Source organism: Quercus lobata, chromosome 6, assembly GCF_001633185.2.
Source record: "Quercus lobata isolate SW786 chromosome 6, ValleyOak3.0 Primary Assembly, whole genome shotgun sequence".
Taxonomy (NCBI): domain Eukaryota; kingdom Viridiplantae; phylum Streptophyta; class Magnoliopsida; order Fagales; family Fagaceae; genus Quercus; species Quercus lobata.
In genome coordinates this window covers 51,392,424-51,417,495 of record NC_044909.1, presented here as the reverse complement: position 1 = coordinate 51,417,495, position 25,072 = coordinate 51,392,424, and the positions used below count along the sequence as shown (strand labels likewise).

Below are 25,072 nucleotides of genomic sequence, written 5' to 3'. Positions count from 1 at the left end.
TTTGATATTATGTTAAAATAGTTTATGCCATTGATTTATGGGTAGAAAATGTCGAAAGGGGAAAAAATTATACCACTTCAGATGTCACTTGGGAATTTTTTTTCAGATGTCACTTGGGGTAAATATATTCTAAATATTTTAAATGATTAATTAGTTGATTATAATATTTTATAATAAATTATATTAAGAAGATAACATAAATATGCTACCAAATTGGAATATAATAAAAGAAATAACTTAATCAATATATATAATCATTCTTTTAGTATTGAATATACGCTACTGGCACAAGAGTAAAAAATAAAAAGTACTTACTGCCATACGATAAAACAGCTAAAAAAATTACTTACTGCCATACAATATGGCATATCAACTGTACGAACCTTTTACAATTACTGCAATGTTATCTCTTTATTCTGATATTCCACTTGCAGAATGTTCCCTAATATCAAAATTTGCCATGGGCCTTTGGCAGTGGCTATAAATATCATCCAAAGATCCCAAATGCGAACTAAACCCTGTGACCACAATGAAATCCCAAACTGTCATACACTAGAGGATCACAAAAATCCCAATCAAACCACTACCATCCAAATAAATAAATAAATTGTATGTCAAAGTATAATCTACCAAAAACCTTCAGTCTTTGCGACTTGTCCCAATCTGACTTGCTTAATTGCAGCTTACAACCACCACAATCTATTCTTCTGCATGATGTTCTGGAAACAGAAAGCGGTTTTTTTTATCTCATCTTGGGATTCATTTTTTGAGATTTTTTGACTTCTTTTTAACTGATCGAACTAACGTTGAGAGATCATGTTGTAACTCCTTTTCTACCATAACTGCAGATTGCAATTTTCCACTTTTTTTTGACATCTTACCATCAGAGGGCAATTGAAATGGCTTGGACTTCATCTTAATTGATTTGACTAATGATGATAACTCATGTTTCTCTTTCTTTGGTGGCTCATCAGATGGCAAGTGTGATGTTGTAGGTAACTTCAAATGCTCATTTTCCACCAATTCTTGCTTGTTCTGCTGCCTCTGCGCCACCTGCCTAGCATAAGCTACACTCCTGCAACACCAAAACTCCAAATTTTAGCTTCTTTCTTTCTTTCTTTCTTTCTTTCTTTCTTTCTTTTTTTTTTTTATAACTTTTAGCACCAAACTAAAGCCAACTTAGTTATAAAGCAAGCAGCATATAGAGAAAGAATTTGCAATATTTTGGAAGAATGGAACAAACAATGCCAAATAGATTCTTAAATTAGTTCATAATTTGGAATATCAAGATCATCAAATTAGGCCTTTAGAATACTCAGGTACAATTATATCATGTCACACAGGTTAATCATCCTGCATGTCACATATATTCAAGGTACGTACAAGTTACCATACGCATATTAGGCCATATACTAACTAAGTGCTCCTCTAATTTTCTGCTTCTTTCAGATAATAATGGAAACAATAATCTTCCTATTAAAAAAAAATGGAAACAATAATCACAAGAAAAATATGTACTGCACAGAAAATACCTTTTGAAGTGAGGATCTGTTGGATCCAGAGCATATAGAGGTGAAGTGAAGAGCGCTGAAAACCGTGGATCATCATAATTAACAGATGGTAATTTATCCTCATCTGGAACTTCTTTTCCCTTTTTCCCCTTGGCCTTCTTAGGTTTCAAACTATATCCCTTAAGACCAGTTTCTGTCCCCTTATCATCAGCAAGTAATAACTCAAGCTCTGCTTGGCTTGCTTCTGCTTCCTTATCCATATTTTGATTCAGCCTTTCTTTATCACTTTTACCTCCAGCCTCTTTTTTACTTCTTTTAACTGAAGGCTCTTCAACAAAGAAGTCATCTGGTTGTTCAGGCGCATTTTGATCAGTATCACTATCACTACTGTCATCATCTGATGAATACTTAGACTTATTTTTCCTAGCCTGCTTTTTCTCTCTTCTTTTTCTAAGATAGGCCTCCCACACGGTTTCTGAATTCTTATCTTTCTTCTCCAAAATACGCTTGCTAATATCCTCCAAGCCAGTATTGAAAGTGACCTCCATATCCTGGCCATCATCCTCTCCATCTCCATCTCCATCTGAACCATCACCAGACTGGACTAAAGCACGGTACATATCTCGTTTTTTATCCTTCTTATCATCATCATCGTTTTCACCATCACCATCATCGCTTTCTCCCTCATCAGAAGCCAAGAACTCCTTCAACTCCAATTGAGCTAGCTAGAAGAAACAAAGTCAGTAACAATTTTGTACAAATTTGAAGCTAATACTGATTGAACTAGGAGTAGTATTTTATGCTCCTTGATTGTTCTCTCTGCTTTTACTGTCTACTTTCTTTTGAAAATATAGTGAAACAACCATAGCTGCAGAAAGCTGTCAAGCCTCTAATGTGTGTATATGTGGATTTGTTTTGATAAGTACTATTATGATGTGCATTTAGATTTTTTTCTTTTTAAAAAAAAAAAAAACAAAACAAAACAAAAAAACATAAGCATGTTAATCTTGGCATGAATGGATGCATTCATATATAAGTAAATTTTAAAATAAAAAGTAAAAACTGTATAGTGATATGTTCCTATTGCTATGTGGCCAGAACTTTCAATTAAATTGAAGTAAATCCATATTCATGAGGCACAAAAAAAGGCCCTCGTGGCTCATTAACTTCAGATTTGGGGAATGTACGGGCCACAGCAAACTATTAGATTAATTCACAAAATAATGATCCAAACCCCACCTGGCAGCCGCTCAAAAAAAGATGACAGCAAAATGGTGCCCCTCTTAATTAGCAAACATTTCTTTCTGTGTATTTGGAAAATGGCCTCATTCACTTCAGATTCAGAGAATTTATAGGCCACAGTAAACTAACTATTGGATCATTTCACAAAATAATGAATCCCTCCCCCCCCCGGCGCGGGTGCCCACCACAAAAAAAAAAAAAAAAAAAAAAAAAAAAAAAAAAGAAGAAGAAAAATGGTGCCCCAGCAGAAATGAAGCTGAAGCAAGAATTAGCCATCTTATTTATGACAACAAATAGAATTAATACAATCAATTCATGCTCAATAATCGATACATCAAAGGGGTAAAAAGGAAGAAGAAGAAGAAGAAAAAGAAGACAACTGAATGTTTATTTAATATTGTCAATAAGAACGCAATTTTTGAATTCGATAGTTGGGGGACAGGATATTTGAACCCTAGATGTCTCATTTGGAGACACTAGGAGGTGCCAATTGAACTACAAGACTCTTAGCCAAAATGCAATTAAAGATATGAGCTTTGAAGTAGAAAGAATTTAATATGGATCAGATTTTTTAAAATTTTTAAAATATAAATAAAAAGGCATAAAGTACTATGTTTCAGATTCAGATCAAGCACACCAACCTGATCAGCATTAAATTTACGTTTCAAGGTCTTTACACGATCCGGTTCATCCTCATCCCAAGAAAGCTGAACCCTACTCTGCTGCAGGGCTTTAGTTTGAAAATCTAAACCTTCATAGTCTGCAGGCACCTGAGAAAAAAATTGAAAATATTTCCGAATTAGGTGTATTAGGTGGGGTAATGACAACAAAATTTGCACACATTTACATAAGTGAACATTGCTGTGTAGTATGGGTAGAGTAAATCTGTTTTTTTTTTTTTCCCTCAATTAAGATGGGTAGAGTAAATCCATTACAAAAAATAAAAACAATATCATAAAGTTGCATCCTTCCATGCTACCCTTATCTGTTAATTTAATCCAAAGTTTGATGCAGAATGGGCTAGGTATTGGCTCAAGCAAGGATTTATGCGGTGCTGAGTTGGATTTCAAACCCTAGTCAACCAAGGCCCAAAGCTATCCTAGTTATAAATTTAATCATCCATGTGAAGCTGAATTTTTATATCATGTAGGAGAGATGGATAATGGCCACACAGCTTGCCATGTATTAGGTGAACTTGCATAACTTTCACTCTGAATGCAACTTCCATTTTACAAAGGGTAGCATTGAGAACTTCATTTTCTAAGAATCTCAGATAGATTCATTTTTTAAATTACATCAACAAGTTATCACAACTTCTGGCACACAGGCAGCAAATAGAGACCATTACTTCTTGGATCAGGGTTATCTTCTCCTAATATGGTGCTGTGTGTTTGCTACTTGAGAGACCAGGATTTTTTTTTATACATTTTAATTAGGGGAGTGGGATTTGAACCTTGGATGTTTCCATCGAAAAACCAATAAATTCCATTAGTCTACAAGTCATTTTCCCTGGAAAATTTTTGACAGGATTATTCACTAAAATAGAACATTTGATATATATATATATATAAAACCCTCACATAAGACTGTTGTGTAAACTTTCAATAAATGAAGCACCAAAACCCCATAGTACCATTGTAAGGTTAAAAATCATACCTCATTAGCAACGTCTCTAGGTGGGTGTTTAAATTCCATAGAGTCAGGAATAAATCTCAGATCAAGCTTATTGGAAGACCTTTCAAATTCAGTTCCATCACAAGATTTGTAAAGGTAATCTGCTGTGGCACTCGAATCACATTCTACCACAGCATAGTAGTACCTGTGGAAGGAAGATAAGCACACCCAAAAGATATGTAAAATAATACATATGCATGTGCATGCACACATGTGTACGTGTATGTGCATGTGTGTGAATATATATAAGTTGATTTCTTGAGTGATAATTGACCCAAAATAAAGGCTTATTACAGGGGAAAAATAGTCTAGAAAACAAGCTTTAAGAAGTAACTATACATTTAAACAATACACATTCAAGGCAGTCTATTCAAATTTTATTTGGCATCTAGATATTGAGAAGATGAAATTCAACCCAGATAATATTTCAAAATCACATAATTGTGAGTAACGTGCTCCTATAGGTTCAAAACTATGTAATGAACTGAGTAGCTAAGATAAATCCACCATTATCTGGATCACTTACAGTATCACACTAATTAATAAATTTTTGGATATGATTAACAATGAAGGACAGGAACTCCAAAACAACACTCCAACATATCCATATGGGTAAAACTTAGATACAATTCTTTAGGAATTGTGCTTTAGGTTCTTCAATTATATTCAACCACGTGGTTGTATGGACCAAAGCAACATGATCCATTTTATCATTGTCCAGGACAATAAATTCAACCTGATTCATTAGTCATTCCAACCACATGATTGAATTTAATTGGGAAACTTAAGGTACAACAACACAATAGAAATTGTGCCTAAGTTTTTTATTTTTTTGATAGGTAGAAATTTTACCTAAGTTTTGCCACAATATGTATATGTATATGTGTGTGTATATATATATATATTTGATAATGTTGAACCTCACCAAGGAAAGGCCCTTTGGACCCACCTAAACCATGGATACACAACCTCACCCGCCAGAACCATGTATTAAGTAATCTAGGGGAACTCCTAATCTTGTGTGTGCGTAAATGTTTCACTCCTACAAGCATTGTTTCAAATGAAATTAAATGTATAGACATTAAAGGTAAGTTTTCACTCATAATTTTGAGCATATTATAAACATAATGACCAAAAATAATGCAGATACCATAGTAGCATCAGAAGGCAAAATTAAAGATTCTGACAAGAAGAAATGCACAAACCGCATTGCAGTCAATTACCTTAGCCTGCTTATCTCATAAGCACGCAATTTCTCATAGTCTATCTCATCATCGTCCTCAGAGTCTAACTTATCGTCGTCTTGATCTTCATTTTTCTCATTTTCATCTTTAAGGAAGCCAAGAGGACCACGAACTGCTTCCTCTTTCATACGCTGAAGTCCAAACTCCGATGGATAGACAGCCACTGACAAAATCTGTCCACCTTTTGGGAGAAATGAACTCAAAACAACATACAAGTCAACGGCCTACATAAAATGAAAAACTTTTGGTAATGAATGTATCCTTGGAAAGTGCAGAAGACAAAGAAAAGACAAAAAGAAGTAACTTAACAAAATTATATCATAATTAAATTAAATAAGACCTATATTATCCTTTTTTATTTTATTATTTAACCTCCATCATTTATTAATTCTGGGCTTTGGATTCAGCATTGACTAATGAATCAGAAGCACTCTTCTTGCCATTTTTATTGGCTTATAACATGATTCTCATAAAAGATTATATAGAATTTCACGAATCAGAGCACTCTTCTTGCCATTTTTATTGGCTTATAATATGATTCTCATAAAAGATGATATAGAATTTCACGTAGACATAATTTGACAAGTAAAACAGTAAGATAGACGAATTAAAAATTTTATATGGGTGTTAACTTTTGTGCAATAACATGCACCTAGGATCTCAAAATGATAGCATATAATCACAAAATGCACAAAACACATCGTTGCCAATTTTAAAGAGATCAAATCAAACTTTACTTCTCCAGCATGCCACCAACTCAACAGTATCAACCGAACGGAGGCAGTAGTAAAAATAACAGCATTGACCTTTAGTACTATGCAAGTTCAAACTTCAAACTTCAAACATAATCCAATTCTATTCAATAATTGAAAAGCGCTATCTGATTTGACACAGCAGTTCCGTTCACTTAAAACCCAAATTTAATTGAACTCAGTTCCAAACCAGAGTAACATTACCTTAACATACTTCCAGTCCATATTAACAACAGCGAGCCTGTGAGTTTCTTTTTCAATTTCTGGTATATTTTCCTGTCCATATAAAGCAAACATAAGAACCCAATCAAACATAGAAGAAATCATAAAGCTGGGCACTATTTGGCAACCAAAACAATGTTACTAACAGAAAGTTTGTTCAAAATTCAAAACTCTATCTCTTTACATTTAACTAAAACAAGTTATCAACCGGCATTAAAAATGTCCAAACTCAAAATTCAAGCTTTGAGCATTACTATATATTCTTTTTTCTTTCATTTTCTCAGCAACCAATCAAAGAATTAAGGTTCTCAAATTCTCAATTCTCATTCTAATTCCAGCTCAAACTATACCTGCATCAAAAGATCTTCTTCCGCTTCCTCCTCATAAACCGCCTCGTCGTCTTCGTCTGTATCATCTGTATCGGTAGTAGACTCCTCCAATTCACCATTCTCCGAGTCTTCCTCCGATTCAGATTCCTCCGAGTCAGTCTCCGACTCGAGTTTCCCAAATCTGCCATCTTCCACAACTTTCTCATCTTCTTCTTCTTCTTCTTCTTCGTCGCTGCTGCTACTAATCTCTTTCTTTTCCTCCTCCTCCTCCTCCTTTTCCTTTTCTTCTTCTTCGATTTTGTAGTAATGGCGCAGATGACTTTCCTGGTTTGGCTTCTTACGCTTTCCACGCTTATCTAGCGGAGCCGAGGAAGACGCGAAGCTCTTGTCCTTGAACATGCGGTCGAATCGCGAGTCGATGGCGACCTTCGATTTGTGCCTCGGAACGTTCTGGAAGCGAGGGTCGGAGTGCACGGACGCGAATCGAGCGTCCGTGATGATCTTCTTGTCGCCTCCATTGTTGCTATCTTGCGCCGTCGGTGAAGGGTCCGAGTCCTTGTTCGGCTTCAGCTTGTTCTTGTTGTTCTTCTTTTTGGAGGTCATTTTTCAATTTAGCGTGAGAGCGAGGATCCAGTTGCGTTGGTGTTGTGGGGTTAAGCTTTAGGGTTTAACAGATTTGCATTCTCTTATATTTTAGGGTAAATTCCACAAACCAACCCGATGTTTGAGTTACTACCAATTAGGTCTAAGATATTCCAAAATTGACCAATTTAGTTCGTAAAGACTATTTTGTCCCTAAACAATGTTAACCTCCGTTAGTTTCTCTCTCTTCTCTCTGTCCCTCTCTATTACTCTTCCTTCCTCCCTCACTCTCTCTCCTCAGATCAGCCATAACCAATCCTCAGATTAGCCACAACCACTCAGATTAACTACGACAAGAGCCACAACACAATTTTACTACCCATACCAAAACCCAATCAAATTTGCTCCAACAATATCCAAATTCTCCAACACATAGAAAACTCACCACCACATCAAAACCCAAAACCACCCCATTGTAAATTCATTCCATATTGGAACCCACCACCACCATCACCAGCCACTAAACCCAGCAACCATCTCTGGCCACAAAACCCAGTGACCACCACCGGCAACAAAACCCAACCAAACCCACATCAATAAAACCCAAATCCAAAAATTCCAATCACCACTTCATAACCCACAACCACCTCACTGCAAATCCACCCTAGGAAAGAAGAACAAAAGAGGTAGAGAGAGAGCAAACCTATTTCAAATGACTAACAAATGCTAACGGGGTTAGGGATTAAAATGTCTTTAGGGACAAAATTGTATTTTTAGGATGAAATTGGTAGGTTTTAAAATGTTTTAGACTTTAAAATGTTTTAAAATGTAGGTTTTAAAATGTTTTTAGGTTTTAAAATGTAGTTGGATATTATCACAAACCTCAGGGGTGGTTTGTGGAATTTACCCTATTTTTTATGATTTATGAGCAGTGTGGCGATGTGACCTGACCCATGTTTAAAGCTCGGGTTAGGACAAGATTGGGTTCAAATTCATTGGGCTTGGCCTTCATTTCATTGGGCAAAAATTAACAGTTAGCCCAAACACTGCCGTTTGTAGTTTACCGTTTTGCTCTCTAAGTTTTATTTTACCAAATAGAGATAATCCAATTACTACAATTGATGAAGTTCTTCATGGTCAAATAAATGACTTGTGTTAATTCCATAATGGGAAGCGCTTAAGATTAAAACTCTATACTCTTGACTCATACTCACTAGTGTCCTCTTACTCTCATCAGTCTGAACCCAATGAATAAGATGTAATTATGATCATACCTAAATGAAAAACGCTAACTTAAATTGTCCCCTACCCATTTTTTATTCCACAAAGGTCGACCTACGAATTTGGACTAAAACAAGTATCGTGGCAAAGCGATTGCTTGAAAAAGGACATGTTTAGTACATCATGGATTGGTGACAACATTGGTTGGCCCTCAATCAGCTCCATTTTCGGCCCATTTTGGTAAGCATTGACCCAAAATAGCACCATGTTGGCCCTTTGAAGAAAGTGGGAGCAATATATGAGGCCTTTTAATCTTTTATTATCATTATTATTATTATTATTATTTGATAGGAGAGGCCTTTTAATCTTGAAACATAACATCAACGTCAAGAATTGGACCAAGCAGGTATCGAGGTAAAACTTGCCCCAAAAAAAATATCAAGCTTAAAACTATGGCCTGAAGAGGACATATTGAGTACAACGTGGGTTAATGACAATATGGTTGGCCCTCAATAAGAACAATCTTTGACCCATTAGCGGAAGCAATTGGACCAAGATGATACGACAAGAAGAGAAATATTTAGGACCAATTTAGTGACTAAAAGGTTGGCCCAAAACTGCATTTTGACACTTCGGAATCAGGTAAATGGGCTGAAGATTGTCTCAAGACAAAGACAATATCGCTTCTGCTATCTGTTTCGTAACATCGGCTCCAAGAATAGGTCGATATGGTTGGCCGAAGATGGTACTCTTATCTGTTGCCAATCCATTTATTGATGTGTATCATTAAACCCAAAATGGCATCGTCTTGGCCCTTTGAAGAAATTGAAAGCATTATATGAGGCAATTTATGTAAGACAAATTTTTTTTTTTTTTTTTTTTTTTTTGATAATCAAATTGGTGGCCCGAGGCATATTTGATAAGTTATACAGGTTTAATTGGGATATGGATCTATGATTGCATATTCTTTAGTGTTTGATCTGATTAGTCAATTAGAGAAGTGGTTTCCTAACATGAGTCATGTTTTGATGGGCAAGTAGAGATTAAAGTGAATTTGAAAATTGGTCATCTCTCTACATATAAAGTGTTTATTCCATCACATAGACTGAATCTAACTGAACTAAACATAAGGTTCAAGAGAGAGAAACCAATCCTACATAGAATTACTATTTACTCACTTGATCCTTAGAGAATTGCATAAAATTCATGGTAGTTGTAGATCTTAAAACTAATGTAATTGTAATTGTTACTTCAAGAATATTTACACGTGTTATTAGAGCCTGTGTTTTAGAATTATCATATTTTTCCATTAAAAAATGTATAAACATGTGTTGTGAATCTTGTGATAGAATGCTCTTGAGTTTTAGAATTATCATGTTTTTCCATCCAAGGATGTATAAACATGTGTTGTGATAAAATCCGTATGATCAATGATTGTGATTAAATAGTCAAAAGGTATTTTATTTTGGCATATATGAGGTACAGTCGATTTCTTTCATCTCTTAAATCTTTTGATAGTTGTTTAAGAGGCATAAAGACATGCTTGGTCAAATTACTGCGTTTGACATGAAATTGGTTTCAAGTTTCAACTATCAGTTAAATTGTTTTATATTATTTAAATCCCTTAGCATTTATAACTCTTAAAACATTTGAATGGCATGCCTATAATTGTCTATATTATTATGAATATACTATGTTGACTAATGTACGTGCGAGGTTTACCACTAGACACCAGAGGCGTGCGATTCAGGGAATTTGTGGACCTTCTCTGGCACCTTATCTTCATTCAACTCGTAGGCAAGGACATGCTTGAGCTGGTTATTACGATTTCCTGGTGCATGTTCTATAATAGAAACAAAACCAGACTTGGCTCTCCTCGACAATCCAGTCATGACATCATAATGAAAGCCCGATCCATGCTAGCAGAAGACTTCCACCTTGCACACTTTCGGTACTGCCAACCCAGCGCAGCAGAAGAAGCCATGGTATAAGGTCAATATGGATTCTGCGGTCTTCAAGTCCGTTGGTATTGGTGTCATTGTAAGTGACCATGCGGGTGCCGTGCTCGCTGCTTTGAGCACACAACTTCGGCTGCCACTGGGTCCACTTGAAGCTGAAGGCAAAGCAATGGACGTGGCCATCTCTTTCGCGAAGGACATCGGCTTACAGGAAGTCACGTTCGAGTCAGATTGTTCAGTTCTCATTGGAGCTCTCTCAGACACATTAAAAGTACCCATCAGTACTGAAAATATTGTCACAGGTATCCATAACAAGCTACAACACTTCAGGCAACACCAAATGCTGCATGTCAAGCGACAAGGAAACACACCAGCTCACAACTTGGTACGCCATGACAAAGGACTCGATAACTTTGTAACTTGGATAGGAGAAACTCTTATCTTTTATTGAATCTGCAGTGATTCAGAATGTTTTGTTATTTTCTCATTATTAATAAAACTCACGTATTTCTCATCTAAAAAAAAATAAAAATAAAATGTACGTGCAGGTCATTAATCTTAATTTCGAATCTATATTATGATACTTTTGTTAGGGTGAGTTTGGTTCAGTTTTTTTTTAAAAGTGCATAATGAAAAAGTAGAGTTTTCAAAAAGTGCATAAAGAAAAAGTGCATTTTCAAAAAGTTGAGTGTTTGATAAAAGCTGTTAAAAAGTGTTTTTTTTAAAAGCTAAGTGTTTGGCTAACAGTTATAAAAGTAGCAGTTTTAGATATAAATTACCAAAAAAGACAATGTATATATAAGGGAGTTTTTTTCATATTTTTTTTTTTTTTTTTTTTTTTATGTGAGTTTGGTTCATACTTAAATCAACTACTTCATTATACTTAAATCAATTTTTCTCTTTCTAAAAAAATTATTTTTTTCTCACTAATATTAGCTAATAATAACCTACCACTTAAGATTTGTTGTGAAAGTATTGTAAAAATATTGTGATAAAAATTGATACTGATTTTAATTTTAACGTGCTATTAAAATTATGTTTTTCTCTTTCTAAATTTTTTTTTTTCACCAATATTGGCTAATAATAACCTACCACTTATTGTGAAAGTATTGTTAAAATATTGTGATAAAAATTGATACTGATTTTAATTTTAACGTGCTATTAAAATTATTTTTTTTCTTTCTAAAAAAATTTTTTTTTTTCTCATCAATATTAGCTAATAATAACCTACCACTTAAAATTTATTGTGAAAGTATTGTGAAAATATTGTGATACAATTTCCTCTTTTTTCCTTTTTTTTTCCCTATTTTCCCTCTTTTTTTATCCTCCACACACGTACCGCATTTCTTTTTTTCCTTTTTTTCTCCTCCACACACGTACCCTTACACTTTTCCTTTTTTACTTCTTTCCTCTTTTGTAACCTACCACTTCCTCCAAACTCCAAAACGTTCCAGCTCTCCTTCTTCCTCTTCCTTTTTTTTTTTTTTTCCTTTCTTCCTTTACTAAAAATATACCTTCTTCCTCTTCCTTTTTTTTTTTTTTTCCTTTCTTCCTTTACTAAAAATATACCCTTACTCTTTTCTTTTTTTTCCTTTACTCTTTTTCTGCTCTTTGTTTTTCCCAGAACGTTCCACAGACTCACAGAGCTCTCCTTCAGTCCTTCTTCCTCTTTTTTTTTTTTTTTTTTTCCTTTTCTCTTAGCACATCGTCTATAACACCCATGCAAGGGATTGATTGATTTTTTTTTTCCTTAGCTAATTTGGGAATTTGTTATAGATTTTTTTGTGTTTGGATTTGGAAATTTGTTATTGAGACGGCAGAGCAGAGAGATGAGATAAGAGGAATGAGGGACAGCGTGAGAACTGATGATTTAATCAAGGGTAATTTGGTAATTGCCGGAAGAGCCTAATGGATAGCTTCAGAACGCGCATGGACTTTTTGTTTATGAACCTCCAGAGCTCCATAATTGGCTTGCGCGTTTTATGCCTTGGCCCAAAATGCAACTTTTACCCAAAAGTTGTGTTTATGCTAAACTAAACGTGCGTTTATGTCCAGCTTTCTTCAAAACGTGCATTTCAGCCCCTAAAAGCTTAAACAAACGGGCACTTGGTCACCAAAGTGACATAACTGGAATGACATATAGATAACAAGTCAAATAAGTGAGATTAACACCTATTCCCTAATGTTAATAATTATTGACTTTGCAAATTGCAATTCTATGATCACGAGAATATTAAATTGGCCGAAAGGTGCACAACTTCTAAGTGATTAATTAATTGAATAGAATAATTTATGGGTATTCATGGTTGAGATTGGAATGGATGCTCAAAAGTAACGACCAACTTAATTATAAATATTTTATTGATTAGTTCTTTTAAGTGACCATAATTTTTGAATAGTTCACCATAAGGATAACCCAAAGGTGGATCACAATAATACTATTCATTGTTTAAACATGTGTTTCATTTTGGTTTATTGTTCCTTGAATGATAACTCTTAGCACTAATGTAGTGAGCATAAATTATTGTTTACACTTCCTAAGATTGACACTGTTAAAGAATCACTTAGTGCCCGTTTGTTTGCACTTTTAGACTGCAAAAAGCGCTTTTTGAAACCAAAAAAATAAATTAGGCATTTGGTAATGTTTCAAAACATGCTTTTTCGAAAATCTTCGTTTCGAAATGTAAAGAATTGAGCCAAAACGTGCGGACAAGTTTGAGGAGCTTTTGCAAATGCAAAAGTGCTTTTGTCAATATTACTATTGGATATGAAGATCAAGTACTAAATTGCCCACATGTTTTATTCAAAACCCAATTTTACCCTTTGATAAATTAATTGCTACAAAGACCACAAAAAAATAGCGTTTAGCCCAGGTTCAATTCAATAACAAATTTCCAAATCCAAACATAAAAAAACCCATAACAAATTCCCAAATCAGTTAAGGAAAAAAAAATCCCTTGCAAATCAGGATTCCTCAAAATGCAAAACAAAAAAAATCAGAATATAGCGAAATCTTCCCTTATGCAATATCTCCCTTTCGTTTGTGATAGGCCAAGAATGTATTGATCACTTGTGATGAATTAACAAATTAATTAGCCAAGTTAATTATTTAATTCAATTAGCATGCAACATGCAGTGGAAATTACCAATTAATTAAATGCAGGGAAAATTAAATTAACACGGTGATTTGTTTACGAATAAGGAAAACCTACACAGCAAAAACCTTACTGGGTGATTTTAAAGTCACTACTCCCGAGAATTCACTATTATCACAACAAGCGGTTACAAGTAAAGGAATCTCAGTACCTTATACCAACTTACAACTAAACCCTTATCCTAATACCCAATTGGACTTGTTCTGTAGTGACAATCTTTCCTTTTCAATGCACGGCTCCCAGTACGTGACTAACCAATTCGATGCGCGGATCCCAATACGCGGCTTACTCACCAACTTGAAAAAGATATTGGCTGCAAAGTTCTTCAATTCATCACATGATGAAGATCACGAAACTCGTTGATTACAAAACCCCTACGATGTACAAACACAGTAACTTCTTCAAGAGAAAGATGAATTAGGGCGAATTCTATTTCCAGTCACAATTTGCATGAACATAACTTTGCTTCACACTTGCGCATCCTTTGACGACCCTTAAAATAATCTTTATATATGTTTAGGGTTGTGAGAAAAGAAAGCCCAAACATATACACACGGATTGAATGAAAATCAGAACTGAAAATTTGTTTTTCATAAACCTCGATAGATAGCTTATCTGTCGAACTAGTTGTCAAGCATCGGGTTTCAACAACCTTTAAACCTCGATAGATACTAGCTGTCGAGTTAGCTTTTGAGTTTTAAAATCTAGCACTTCTTTACTTGTTTCTTGGACAGATTTACATGATTTTAACACTTGATCTTGAAACCTTGTTTCTTGAAGTATCAAACACATCCTAAATCTACCCAATTACAAGTACAGTGCGTTTTGTCAAAGAATTAGCCAATTCTAATTTGACATATGTTCCTAACATTAAATTACATATGTCCTAACAATTTGCTTTGCTCTAATCCAATCTTCAGTCAATGACTGCAACAGGCATGCGTGAACCCCGATTTAAAAGGTTGTCTCTCTTGCCTTTGTCATTCGTGGATTAGCCAATTCTAATTTGACATATGTTCCTAACATTAAATCACATATGTCTTAACAGTTTGCTCTGCTCTTATCCAATCTTCAGTCAATGACTACGACAGGCATGCGTGAACCCCGATTTAAAAGGTTGTCTCTCTTGCCTTTGTCATCCATCAGCGATCTTTGTGTGTGTGTGGCTGTGTGTGAGAGAATGAGAGAAAGAAAGAGTGAGAGCTTTTAGCTTTTCTTATGTTCTGGAATCTTGGAGTGGACGAAATGGTAGTATGGTGAAGATGAAAAGCATAAGGAAAAGTCAAAAGTGAAGATAAGGAAAAGGTAAAGAATAGGTGTGTGGAGGAAAAAAAAAAGAGAAAAAAAAATATAAATAAACGTGTGGATGAAAGAAAAAGATATAAAGAGAGAAATAAAATAAAGAATAAAAAATTAAAAATAAGAAATGTTAATATAATATTTCATAATATTTTCACAATAAATCTTAAGTGGTGCGTTGTTACTAGCTAATACTAGTGAAAAAAATAATTTAAGTGGTGGGATCAAATTAAAATCAGTAATAACTTATCACATATGATTTGTTGTAAAAATATTTTTACAACAAATTTTAGTTAACAATATTTTTACAACAAATTTTAGTTAACAATAAATTATTATTGTTATTATTACTATTATTAATAAGTTTTTTTTTTTTGAGTAAGTCTTATTAAGTAGTTGATTTAAGTATGAAATAAAGTCTCTTATATATGCATTGTCCTTTTTGATAATTTATAACTCAAACCGCCACTTTTATTAATGCTAGCCAAACACTTAATTTTTTTCAAAAAGTACTTTTTAACAAATTTTACCAAATACTCAACTTTTTTAAAAAGCTCAATTTTATACTACACTTTTTAAAACCTTCACTTTTTCAAAAAGTCCAATTTCAAAAAAGATAAACCAAACTCACCCTTACTAATGCCAAAGATTATTTCAAAACTGCTAACAAGTTCCTTGTGGGGACACTAATGACTAAACTTACCACCATGAAATTTAATGGTAAGTGTGGCCAAGATGCATGAGCATGTCCTTGAAATGATAAATTTGACCGCTCAATTAAAGACTCTAAGGATGAATGTGGATGAGTTTTTTCTTGTTCATTTTATATTGAATTCTTGCCTCTTTAGTATGAGCCATTATAAATGAAATATTAATCAATTGACCAGTGTGCTTAATCAAGAAAATGCAAGGCTTAAGCAACTTGAACATCATTCAGTTCATCTAGTAAGTCAAGGAGCATAAAGGAATTAGGGAGTCTAAAAAGGGCATAAAGAATGGACCACATAGGTCTAATAAGCCTAATGACCCTAATGTATCTCAAGTTCACAAGAAGGAAAATGGTAATAATAAGTGTCACTTTTGTAAAAGACGGAAAACTATCAGAAAAATTGCCGTAAATGTTAAAGGTTTTGCTTACGTACGTTTCGAATCAAACCTAACTGAAATTCCTTCTAATAATTTAAACATTTGGTTGAACCATTCTACCTAAATGATCTTCTATACCATGTTTTACACTACATTAATCTTTTCTATTCTTTTCAATGAAGCGTTAGTAGTTTGGTAATTACTTGGATGTGAATCCAGTAACCATGACTGAAATGATATGCTCTAGTAGTAATAACTAATGCACGCAACAACAGAGCGGTTACAAATTACAGTAGTTGTCAGTCGTTAATCAGAGACAATTTTCCACGAGTTCCGCTCTTGATTGAGAGAATTATCCAAATCTATGTCGCATATATAGGTCCCTCATAACAACTAAGAAAGTAGAGACTTGAAAAACAATCTTCAATAATATTGCATGCGAATAACGACTTTGATGGCTCAATTCTAACCACCATATACATTCCCTTCTTACTATTGAGTATTGTCGGCCCCTTTAGTTGAAGTGACGAGGATAATTTAGTTTTGACACATTTGTAGCAATAAAAAATTTTATTTGATCCATCATGTGAAGTTCATGCATTTGTAGAGGGATGATCTCTTCATTTGTCACAATAGACAAGTAACTATTCCCATGATCAATTGGGATCCACCATGACTGATCCTTGTACCCATGATAAAAGCTCTTGGTAAAATTACCTTTGCACAGTTGCTTTTGAGTACAATTTTACAAACCAATTTTATGTCCGCTCGAAGTAATTAAACACTACTACTCGAGGCAGAAAATTCATGCGAGGCAATGACATACTTATAAGCATGAAGTAATAACATCTGGATTCCGAGAATGAGAGAATCAATGTTTCTGGTTTTTTTTTTTTTTTTTTTTTTTTCCTTATTTGATAGATAAGTGTGCATGTCTTGTGTGAGAGAGTGTTTTTCTTATTTATACATGGATATTAGCAATAATTCTTATTTCTTTGACATGTGTCACACTATAATTGCTCTAATTCCACAAAATTTGCTCAATATTTGATAGATAAGTGTTTGTAGGGTGTGGCTCTTTTGGGGGCTATTGTAATTTAAGTTTTCAAGAAAGGGTTTCACACACATACATTTAGATTATGTTATAGTAAAATTTTATCTTAGATAGGGGTGTGTAGCTAATCCACCCAAACCGTTCCAATGTAACCCCAACCCGCTAGGTTGAGTCGGTTTTTAGGAGTTGGTGAGTTGGGTTGGATTGTGAATTTTTTTCAATGGGTCGAGTTGGTTTCCAGTCATAAGATTCACAAATCCGCCTAACCCAACCCAACTCACTTATATTTAATATATATTTAAAATTTTAAAAATATATATTTTAAAATATATTATACAATTGTTTTTATTTACTTGTTTGCCATTTTCCTAAATAAAATCAAAATTCTAAGTTTTACTCGTATAGTTTATGTTGGTTCGGTGTTATATTCAAAATTATTTAGTTAAAAATTTGCTCTTATTTTTTGTGGTGTTGTCGTTTTAATGCTCAATTTAATAATAATAATTAAAAAAATTGTCCAATCCATGGGTCTAACCCGATGGTCCTGATCTACGTGGGTTGGATTGGATTGAATTGGACCTCTGTAATGGATTGGGTTGGATTTTTTTATTATTTTTTTTAACCCATTATGGTGGGTTGAGTTGAAAAAAATCTTCAACCCAATCCATACACACCCCTAAATTTTCAAATTTAAATAAATAAATAAATAAAAAGAAAAAAAAAATTAAAAGAAGGGGTTGCGAAGTAACCATCAACTTTCACATGCCTCCCACGAATTACTATGACTTAATTAAGGCCTTGCCAATTGTTTTCTTTGACTCGCATCAACCGGTAAAATACAACGCACTAATTAATAACAACCAACACTATAGCATAGGAGATCACGTGAAGCAAATTGTCTTTTAGGCTTAGCAGTCATGACTAGTCATGATGCTTTATTATTACTACACCATCATGATAAGCCTTGTTGATTGTCTGGTCTGGGGCCACAACTTTTTGTTTTTTGGTTTATCAATAACAACCTTCTTCTTACTACTGTATCTATCTCTCTCTCTCCCTTGCTATAAATGTCCATGCTTCTTGAAGATAAAAGAGAGTTAAGAGAGTAGATATATACTTGATACTACCATGGCTCCCATTGTTGCATTATTCTTGAGCTCAGTTCTTATATTTTCAGTGTTTTCTCCAGTGAATTCACTTAGCTATAATTACTACCAAAAAACATGCCCTCATGCTGAATCAATGATTGCTTATGCTGTCAAGACTGCAACGTCGAAAGACAAAACAGTTCCAGCAGCACTACTCCGGTTGCATTTCCATGACTGTTTTATCAGGGTATCAATATTCAATATTACAAGCTTTTAATTACGTACCCACATATTATAACTTGTTTATTTTGTTTTTGGATTATATGTTTTCACTCATCGTTTTTTTTTTTTTTTTCTTTTTCAATAGGGCTGTGATGCTTCTGTGTTGCTAAACTCACATGGGAGCAACAAAGCAGAAAAAGATGGGCCACCTAATCTTTCCTTGCATGCACTTTATGTCATTGACAGTGCAAAAAAAGACTTAGAGACTTGGTGCCCTGGCGTGGTCTCATGCGCTGATATTGTGGCTCTTGCTGCCAGGGATGCTGTTGCCCTAGTAAGATACATAACGCAAATTATTAAAGCCTAAATACTACTATACACATCTTTTTACACACCCATAAAATGTATAATTTTCATGTATTTTATGGATGTGTGTAATAAACTTTGAAGTCTTGACTTGAAATTACGATTTCAGTGTATTTTATGGGTGTATAAAATTTTGTGTGATAAGATGTATATAATAAACACCGTCATTATTAAATAACTTGTACATGGATTAATACAAGTACGTAAATGTAAGGAATTTTTAATTAATTAACTATGAATAACTCATAAAACCTTTTTTTTTTTTTTTTTGGGTTCTGATGATATATTGGAATTTGACTTATAGTCTGGAGGTCCAAGTTGGGATGTGCCAAAAGGAAGGAAAGATGGAAGAACATCAAAGGCTAGTGAAACAATCAAATTGCCAGCTCCAACCTTCACCATATCTCAACTGCAGCAAAGCTTCTCTCAAAGAGGTTTGTCCTTGGATGATCTAGTTGCTCTTTCAGGTAATTTAAATAAACGTCCCTCACTGCATTATCATATTCATTACATATTACTCTAACCTCAACAGAAAGTAACAGTGCCTAGCTACCATGGTCCATATGTAGGAGGGCATACTCTAGGATTTTCCCACTGTTCATCCTTCCAAAACAGAATCCGCAACTTCAATGCCACGCATGACGTCGACCCCTTGATAAATCCATCCTTTGCTGCAAAGTTAAAGGGTGTTTGTCCCAAAAACGGTAAGTCAAAGAATGCCGGTACCACCATGGATCCCTCTTCAACAACCTTTGATAACACGTACTTCAAGTTGATCCTCCAAAAGAAGGCCCTGTTCTCTTCGGACCAAGCCCTGCTCAGTAATCCGAAAACGAAGAACCTGGTTAAAAAATTTGCCACTTCAAGGGAAGCTTTTAGCAAGGCCTTTGTGAATTCTATGATCAAGATGAGCAGTCTCACTGGTGGACAGGAGATTAGGAAGAATTGTAGGGTAGTAAATTAATAGTTTCTTAGCCTAGTCTATTTTAAACTATGATAGCTTAGTAATAGTACCCCCCCCCCCCCCCCTCTTATTTTCTGTTTTGTATGTTCCAAATCGGAGAAAACCACAACTATGTAGCAATTTGCAATAATAAATTTCAAGAATATTAGTATCATACATGAACGTATCCAAAATTGAGCACATCTGTCAATTAGCATTTTCATCAATAGCTGCCACTGATTTTGTTGTTGTTGTTGTTGTCTGTCTTTTTCAAGCGAAGTAAAGACAAATCTTCCATTCATGGGTAAAGAGGAGTGATCTCACCTACATCTTTGCACTCTGAACTTAGTTAATAACTTAATATGCAGGGGAACCGCCCTATCCATAAAAGAGGTCCATAATAAAATCAGAAACATTTCCTTGTCAGATGAGCTCATGTTTCTAACAGCTGTTTTAAAAGGTAAATCAAATGATTCAAATCAAACTCCAAGAAAATTTAAGCTTTCCACTCAGTATATTAAGACATAGTATTGACAAATTAATACCAAAGCTACACTTAACCAAAAAATAATAATAATAATACCAAAGCTACAACTCATGTATTGATTTCCTCTGCAGGCAGGTATTCCCCCATATGTTCCACTCAAGTCAGTGAAAAGCAATAATGAACTTGAAATAATATTTATCCCTTCCATTAGGCTACAACAAAATGGCCAGATTGCAACTCCTCCAACAAACATTTGTGTCAGAAATCACAGTTAATCTCATCAACCATAATGTGGAAGCAAAAGCCATAAAAATAGATTCCAAGGGTGAGATGAACCATAATCATCAAGCCACAAAGGTGGAAGTTTTGTATTGCACTGGGAAGCATGAATTTTAATCCAAATGACCATATCAGAAAATTCCCTATGCTAATGCCATTGGGTACCTAAGGCTGTAAATTGTTCAGAACAATCTCTGCCAATTGAATGTTGCCACTCAGACCAGAAGCCTTGTCAGATGGCATCAATGAAAAGCCATCAAGAAGCTTTATGCACTTCAACCCCCATTTCACCATCAAGAATTCTATAAGATGATGCCCACTGCACATAACAAGGAAAAAAAAAAATGAAAAGAAAATGAATAGTTAAATATACACACACGTGCACGTTATCCATAATGAAATTAAATCAAACCCAAAGCAGATACAAAAATACCTTCGATTATGATATGATGTTATGAAGACTGACCCAGGAGAATTTTGGAGCAGGAATTTCACAGTGGCAAAGAGGTCATCAAAGGCTTACCGACACAGATGGAAACCATATTTCAGTTCACAGTTCAAGAGAAAACAGATTAAAACATAACGCAAAGCAAATATCCTACCGCTTGAGTCATACAATACATCTGCCCCAAGAATAATCTTAGGTTGTAAACTGAATATAGATGCATCCCAAACTCCCCAAGTCATTCCGAGTACCTACAAAGTAGTACTCAATCTCCTGAAAAGTGACTCAAAAGGCCAAATATGTTTTTTAAAGTAAGATATACGTCAATATCATGCATGTAGATGATGAGCGATTAAGCATGGGATCAAGAAAATAAAGTAAAACATAAACAATGTCTGTCATTTCAACTGGAGGAAATTTCTCCCTTTCACACAGAGGAACTATGAGAGCTGACATAAATATGTAAAATAGCAGCGATAGTATTACATTACACTTGAGTTTATTCAGGTCACACACTCTTCTCATGTTGTTTATCACCTGTGGATCAAAAACAATAGGACTATAAGAGATTATTAACAGAATGTATTAAGAAAAAAATTATTTCTTAGCCAGGGCATCAAAGAACATCTCGCTAAGAAAATTCATGTAGCACACCCCATATCTCGAAAGTTCCTTACTGACTGGCTCCCCGTATCCACATCTGCATTGCAATCATTATTTAAGTAGAAAGTTTTTCTTGTACATATTAACGCAAATTGTTTCCAAATCATGGGAATCTCTCCCTTATGGCCTAAACTGACTTCTCCAAATCTTAACACAACAACAACAAGATATTATTTGTAACAAGTAGTTCTGTTGGTTGGTTGATTGGTCACATTCTAATAAGTACCTTGTGTCAGAATTAAGAAATTCTATGGCTTGAATTCTTTAGTATTCTCTTATCTATTACCTATGTGTACTATTTAGGCAGAGTACTGTCACCCATTGTTACTAAAATGATTCGAATTAGACTAAGTCAATGAACTTGATGCATATTGGCAATTACATTAGAATTCAATTCTATCATCATTTGAATGTCATTTTTCCACAAAAATTTTGACCCAAATGTCGGTGTTGGGTGTGATGAGTGAAAACTGAAAACTGAAAATTGAACGTGAATAGTGCCGATGATTGCATTGAAAATCAATAACCTCTGTACTATTGGCGTCATCTGTGAGAGTGACGTCAGCACCCACTTTCGCAGCAACCAAACCAGGCAAGCAAGTTCCGGCGCCAAGCTAAAACACCCAAAATTTACAATTACCGATTAACATAATAAACCACAAAACGAATAAAAAGTGTAACTCGATCTCACAGTAAGTATTTAATGAAATTGATTAATGAAATTTTTTTTACCTCAACGACGCTAGACCCGGAAAAGCGCAATCTCTGTTGCCAAACATACTCGGCGAGAACGATACTGCAAGGCCACACAAATAGGCCGTACTCTTCTTTCATATTCTGACTCGAGAAACAAAAAATAATAAAATAAAATAAGGGTTTCGATTTTCACATCTAGTACTCGATTTGTTGTTTTTTCTTTCTAAATTGCTATTAAAGAATTAGAAAGAGAGATGGAGGAACCTCGATGATGGAGATGGAGAAGACCGGTTCGGCAGTATCATCACCGAAATTATGCCGAGATGTCGTCGTCATGTTGGGAATGGCCGGTTCTTCCGAGTCACTGCCCGCCATATCGTCTCCGATACACGGCGATATCCAGAACAGAACTCGCCAGACCGGTAGGGACAGCTAGCAGCTCTCTTGGACTGCAGTTTCTACTCTCAAGACCGTTACACGAGGCCTGTGGCCCATTATTTTTTGTGGTTTTGCTCGGCCCAGGCCCATTAGTTTCCAAAACAGCCCGCTCTTCACTATTTTGTGATCAAGCGTGGCTTTTCTTTTCTTTTTCTTTTTTTTCTTTATATATATATATATATATATATGGATTTTACTAATGTGTGCCCTAAACCACCTATATTTGGAAATATTTTTTTGAGAATTGAAAAAGTATTGACAACTTTTTCAATTCTCGAGAAAATGTTTCCAAAATTAGATGGTTTAATGTGTGCCCTAAGGGCACACATTAGTAAAATCCATATATATATATATATATAGAACAGGCTGTACACGAACTACTTGAATAATTTATTATTTTTTAATATTATGTGAAACTATAACTAAAATATATTAGCTCTTCAAAATTCTAGGTATTTTTACTATGAAAATGATTATATCATCAATAGGTTACAAATAATAATTTAGTGTGCATTTGAAATTAATTATTTTTGCCAACTTATGTTATTATTCAATTTATTTTTGCTATTATTCATGGGTACTACTGCATTTTTTGATACTACTGATAAGTCTCATTATACTATTTCAACTAACTTTTATATTTATGGGATAATTACACTTTACCCACCTGTGGTTTGCCTCTAATTTAACTTACCTACCCATGATTTCATTTTTGATACTTTACCTATCTGTGTTTCCCTACCATTGCTACTCTGTTACCTACCTCCAGTGCAAACATTACTCTAACACATAAACTCATCAAAAACAGAACCTAAAACAAATCAAACACACTCTCACTCCAAAAACACACTCTCATCCAACTAAGATCACAATGCAGTGTGCTTGAGATAATGGACTGAGAACCACCTGAGTTTTGATCGTGCAAGCAAACCGAGGAAGAAGGAGACACAATGTCCATCTGTTCAGTTGTTGTAGGAGCAGGTTGGAAAGAGCCCTTTGCCCTTGCTAGAGACCGTTCTGCCCAAATCTACACTTTAAATGCAACGCTTACATTGGAACAAAGGGATGGAGGTAGGGTGGTGACAGAGTGAGAGCCTGAAATAAATTGGAGAACTTTTTAAGGTTCTAAATGTGGGTCAATAATTAGTTCAGGGTTCCATTAATGGTAATTAGAAATTGGGATTAGAGTTGTAAAATGGGAGTGCTGCGAATTTGATTGAGGGAAGGGGAACATTAGATTGTGTTAGGACATGCGGATTTGATTGTGGATTTCATTGGAGTTCATTGTCTTGAGGTGACATATGCAGGTTCGGTTGTAAGTTAAAGATAAGATTTTGGCTTAGGGGAAAATTGTGTTCCAGGGAGAGGAAGCAAAGGTGTGGCACAGGTGATGGAGTGTAGAGCAGGTGAAGGGTTAGAAGTAAGGGAGAACGAGAAAGAGGTACATATTTTTTTCACTTATGTTCATCTCCAAATCAACCCCATCAGGCCCTAGGCCCCCTACAACGCAAAATATGAATGACTAAACCCAAAAAATAAAAATAAAAAAACACCCACACACACAACATAAACAAACATATAACAATGGCAGCAATATAAAATCAACAACTAATTCTTAAGCTATTAAGTGCATCGATCAAAAATCAAATTGCACCGAGGAAGGAGGAGCACGTTGGATGAGAGTGTGTTTTTGGAGTGAGAGTGTGTTTGATCTGTTTTAGGTTTTGTTTTTGATGAATTTATGTGTTAGAGTAACGTCTACACTGGAGGTGGGTAATAAAGTAGTAACAGAGCAAATCACTGGTAAGTAAAGACAAAGTGTCAAAAATGAAACTACAGGTAAGTAAGTCAAATTAGAGGCAAACCACAAGTGGGTAAAGTGTAATTATCCCTATATTTATTTACAGTACTTTCAGCTAAATAAATTGTTCTCAAACAAACACTTAATATCATGAATAAACTTTTACGATCTAATTTCAAATCCATATAATTATATTTTTAGACAAATATACATATAAAAATATTATATTATATTATTTATAGTTAAATCGAGCCTTCATGTTCACGAGCTTATTCATTTAAACTTGACTCAAATCGAGCCTAAACTTAAGATTTA

General features: G+C 34.6%; 3 protein-coding genes across 3 annotated transcripts; 1 reads left to right on the top strand and 2 right to left on the bottom strand.

Annotated features, from left to right (window-relative positions):
• Positions 1-294: 294 nt before the first annotated feature.
• LOC115995039 (pre-rRNA-processing protein esf1) lies at positions 295-7,691 on the bottom strand. The gene is made up of 7 exons (XM_031119449.1): positions 6,996-7,691; positions 6,628-6,699; positions 5,651-5,895; positions 4,410-4,572; positions 3,395-3,523; positions 1,533-2,236; positions 295-1,075 (listed from the first exon to the last, which is right to left on the bottom strand). The coding sequence occupies exons 1-7, from the start codon at positions 7,575-7,577 to the stop codon at positions 760-762; spliced, it is 2,211 nt and encodes a 736-aa protein (XP_030975309.1). The 5' UTR covers positions 7,578-7,691; the 3' UTR covers positions 295-759.
• A 10,658-nt stretch (positions 7,692-18,349) lies between these two features.
• On the top strand, positions 18,350-20,123 carry LOC115995331 (peroxidase 64-like). The gene is made up of 4 exons (XM_031119848.1): positions 18,350-18,664; positions 18,785-18,973; positions 19,310-19,472; positions 19,575-20,123. The coding sequence occupies exons 1-4, from the start codon at positions 18,458-18,460 to the stop codon at positions 19,967-19,969; spliced, it is 954 nt and encodes a 317-aa protein (XP_030975708.1). The 5' UTR covers positions 18,350-18,457; the 3' UTR covers positions 19,970-20,123.
• A 188-nt stretch (positions 20,124-20,311) lies between these two features.
• Positions 20,312-22,987, bottom strand: LOC115995332 (methyltransferase-like protein 23). The gene is made up of 7 exons (XM_031119849.1): positions 22,783-22,987; positions 22,555-22,659; positions 22,350-22,436; positions 21,646-21,696; positions 21,317-21,410; positions 21,148-21,232; positions 20,312-21,033 (listed from the first exon to the last, which is right to left on the bottom strand). Exons 1-7 carry the CDS (start codon positions 22,891-22,893, stop codon positions 20,880-20,882), a joined length of 687 nt encoding a protein of 228 aa, XP_030975709.1. The 5' UTR covers positions 22,894-22,987; the 3' UTR covers positions 20,312-20,879.
• Positions 22,988-25,072: the final 2,085 nt, after the last annotated feature.

Coding starts and splice junctions, on each gene's coding strand:
- LOC115995039 (XM_031119449.1), bottom strand. CDS start 7,577: ATGACCTCCAAAAAGAAGAACAACAAGAACAAGCTGAAGCCGAACAAG. Junction 5,896..6,627: donor TGGACTGGAAGTATGTTAAG/GTAATGTTACTC, acceptor CATTTTATGTAG/GCCGTTGACTTGTATGTTGT. Junction 1,076..1,532: donor ACAGATCCTCACTTCAAAAG/GTATTTTCTGTG, acceptor TTGGTGTTGCAG/GAGTGTAGCTTATGCTAGGC.
- LOC115995331 (XM_031119848.1), top strand. CDS start 18,458: ATGGCTCCCATTGTTGCATTATTCTTGAGCTCAGTTCTTATATTTTCA. Junction 18,665..18,784: donor TCCATGACTGTTTTATCAGG/GTATCAATATTC, acceptor CTTTTTCAATAG/GGCTGTGATGCTTCTGTGTT. Junction 18,974..19,309: donor CCAGGGATGCTGTTGCCCTA/GTAAGATACATA, acceptor TTTGACTTATAG/TCTGGAGGTCCAAGTTGGGA.
- LOC115995332 (XM_031119849.1), bottom strand. CDS start 22,893: ATGGCGGGCAGTGACTCGGAAGAACCGGCCATTCCCAACATGACGACG. Junction 21,411..21,645: donor TGAATAAACTCAAGTGTAAT/GTAATACTATCG, acceptor ACTACTTTGTAG/GTACTCGGAATGACTTGGGG. Junction 21,034..21,147: donor ACATCATATCATAATCGAAG/GTATTTTTGTAT, acceptor TGTTATGTGCAG/TGGGCATCATCTTATAGAAT.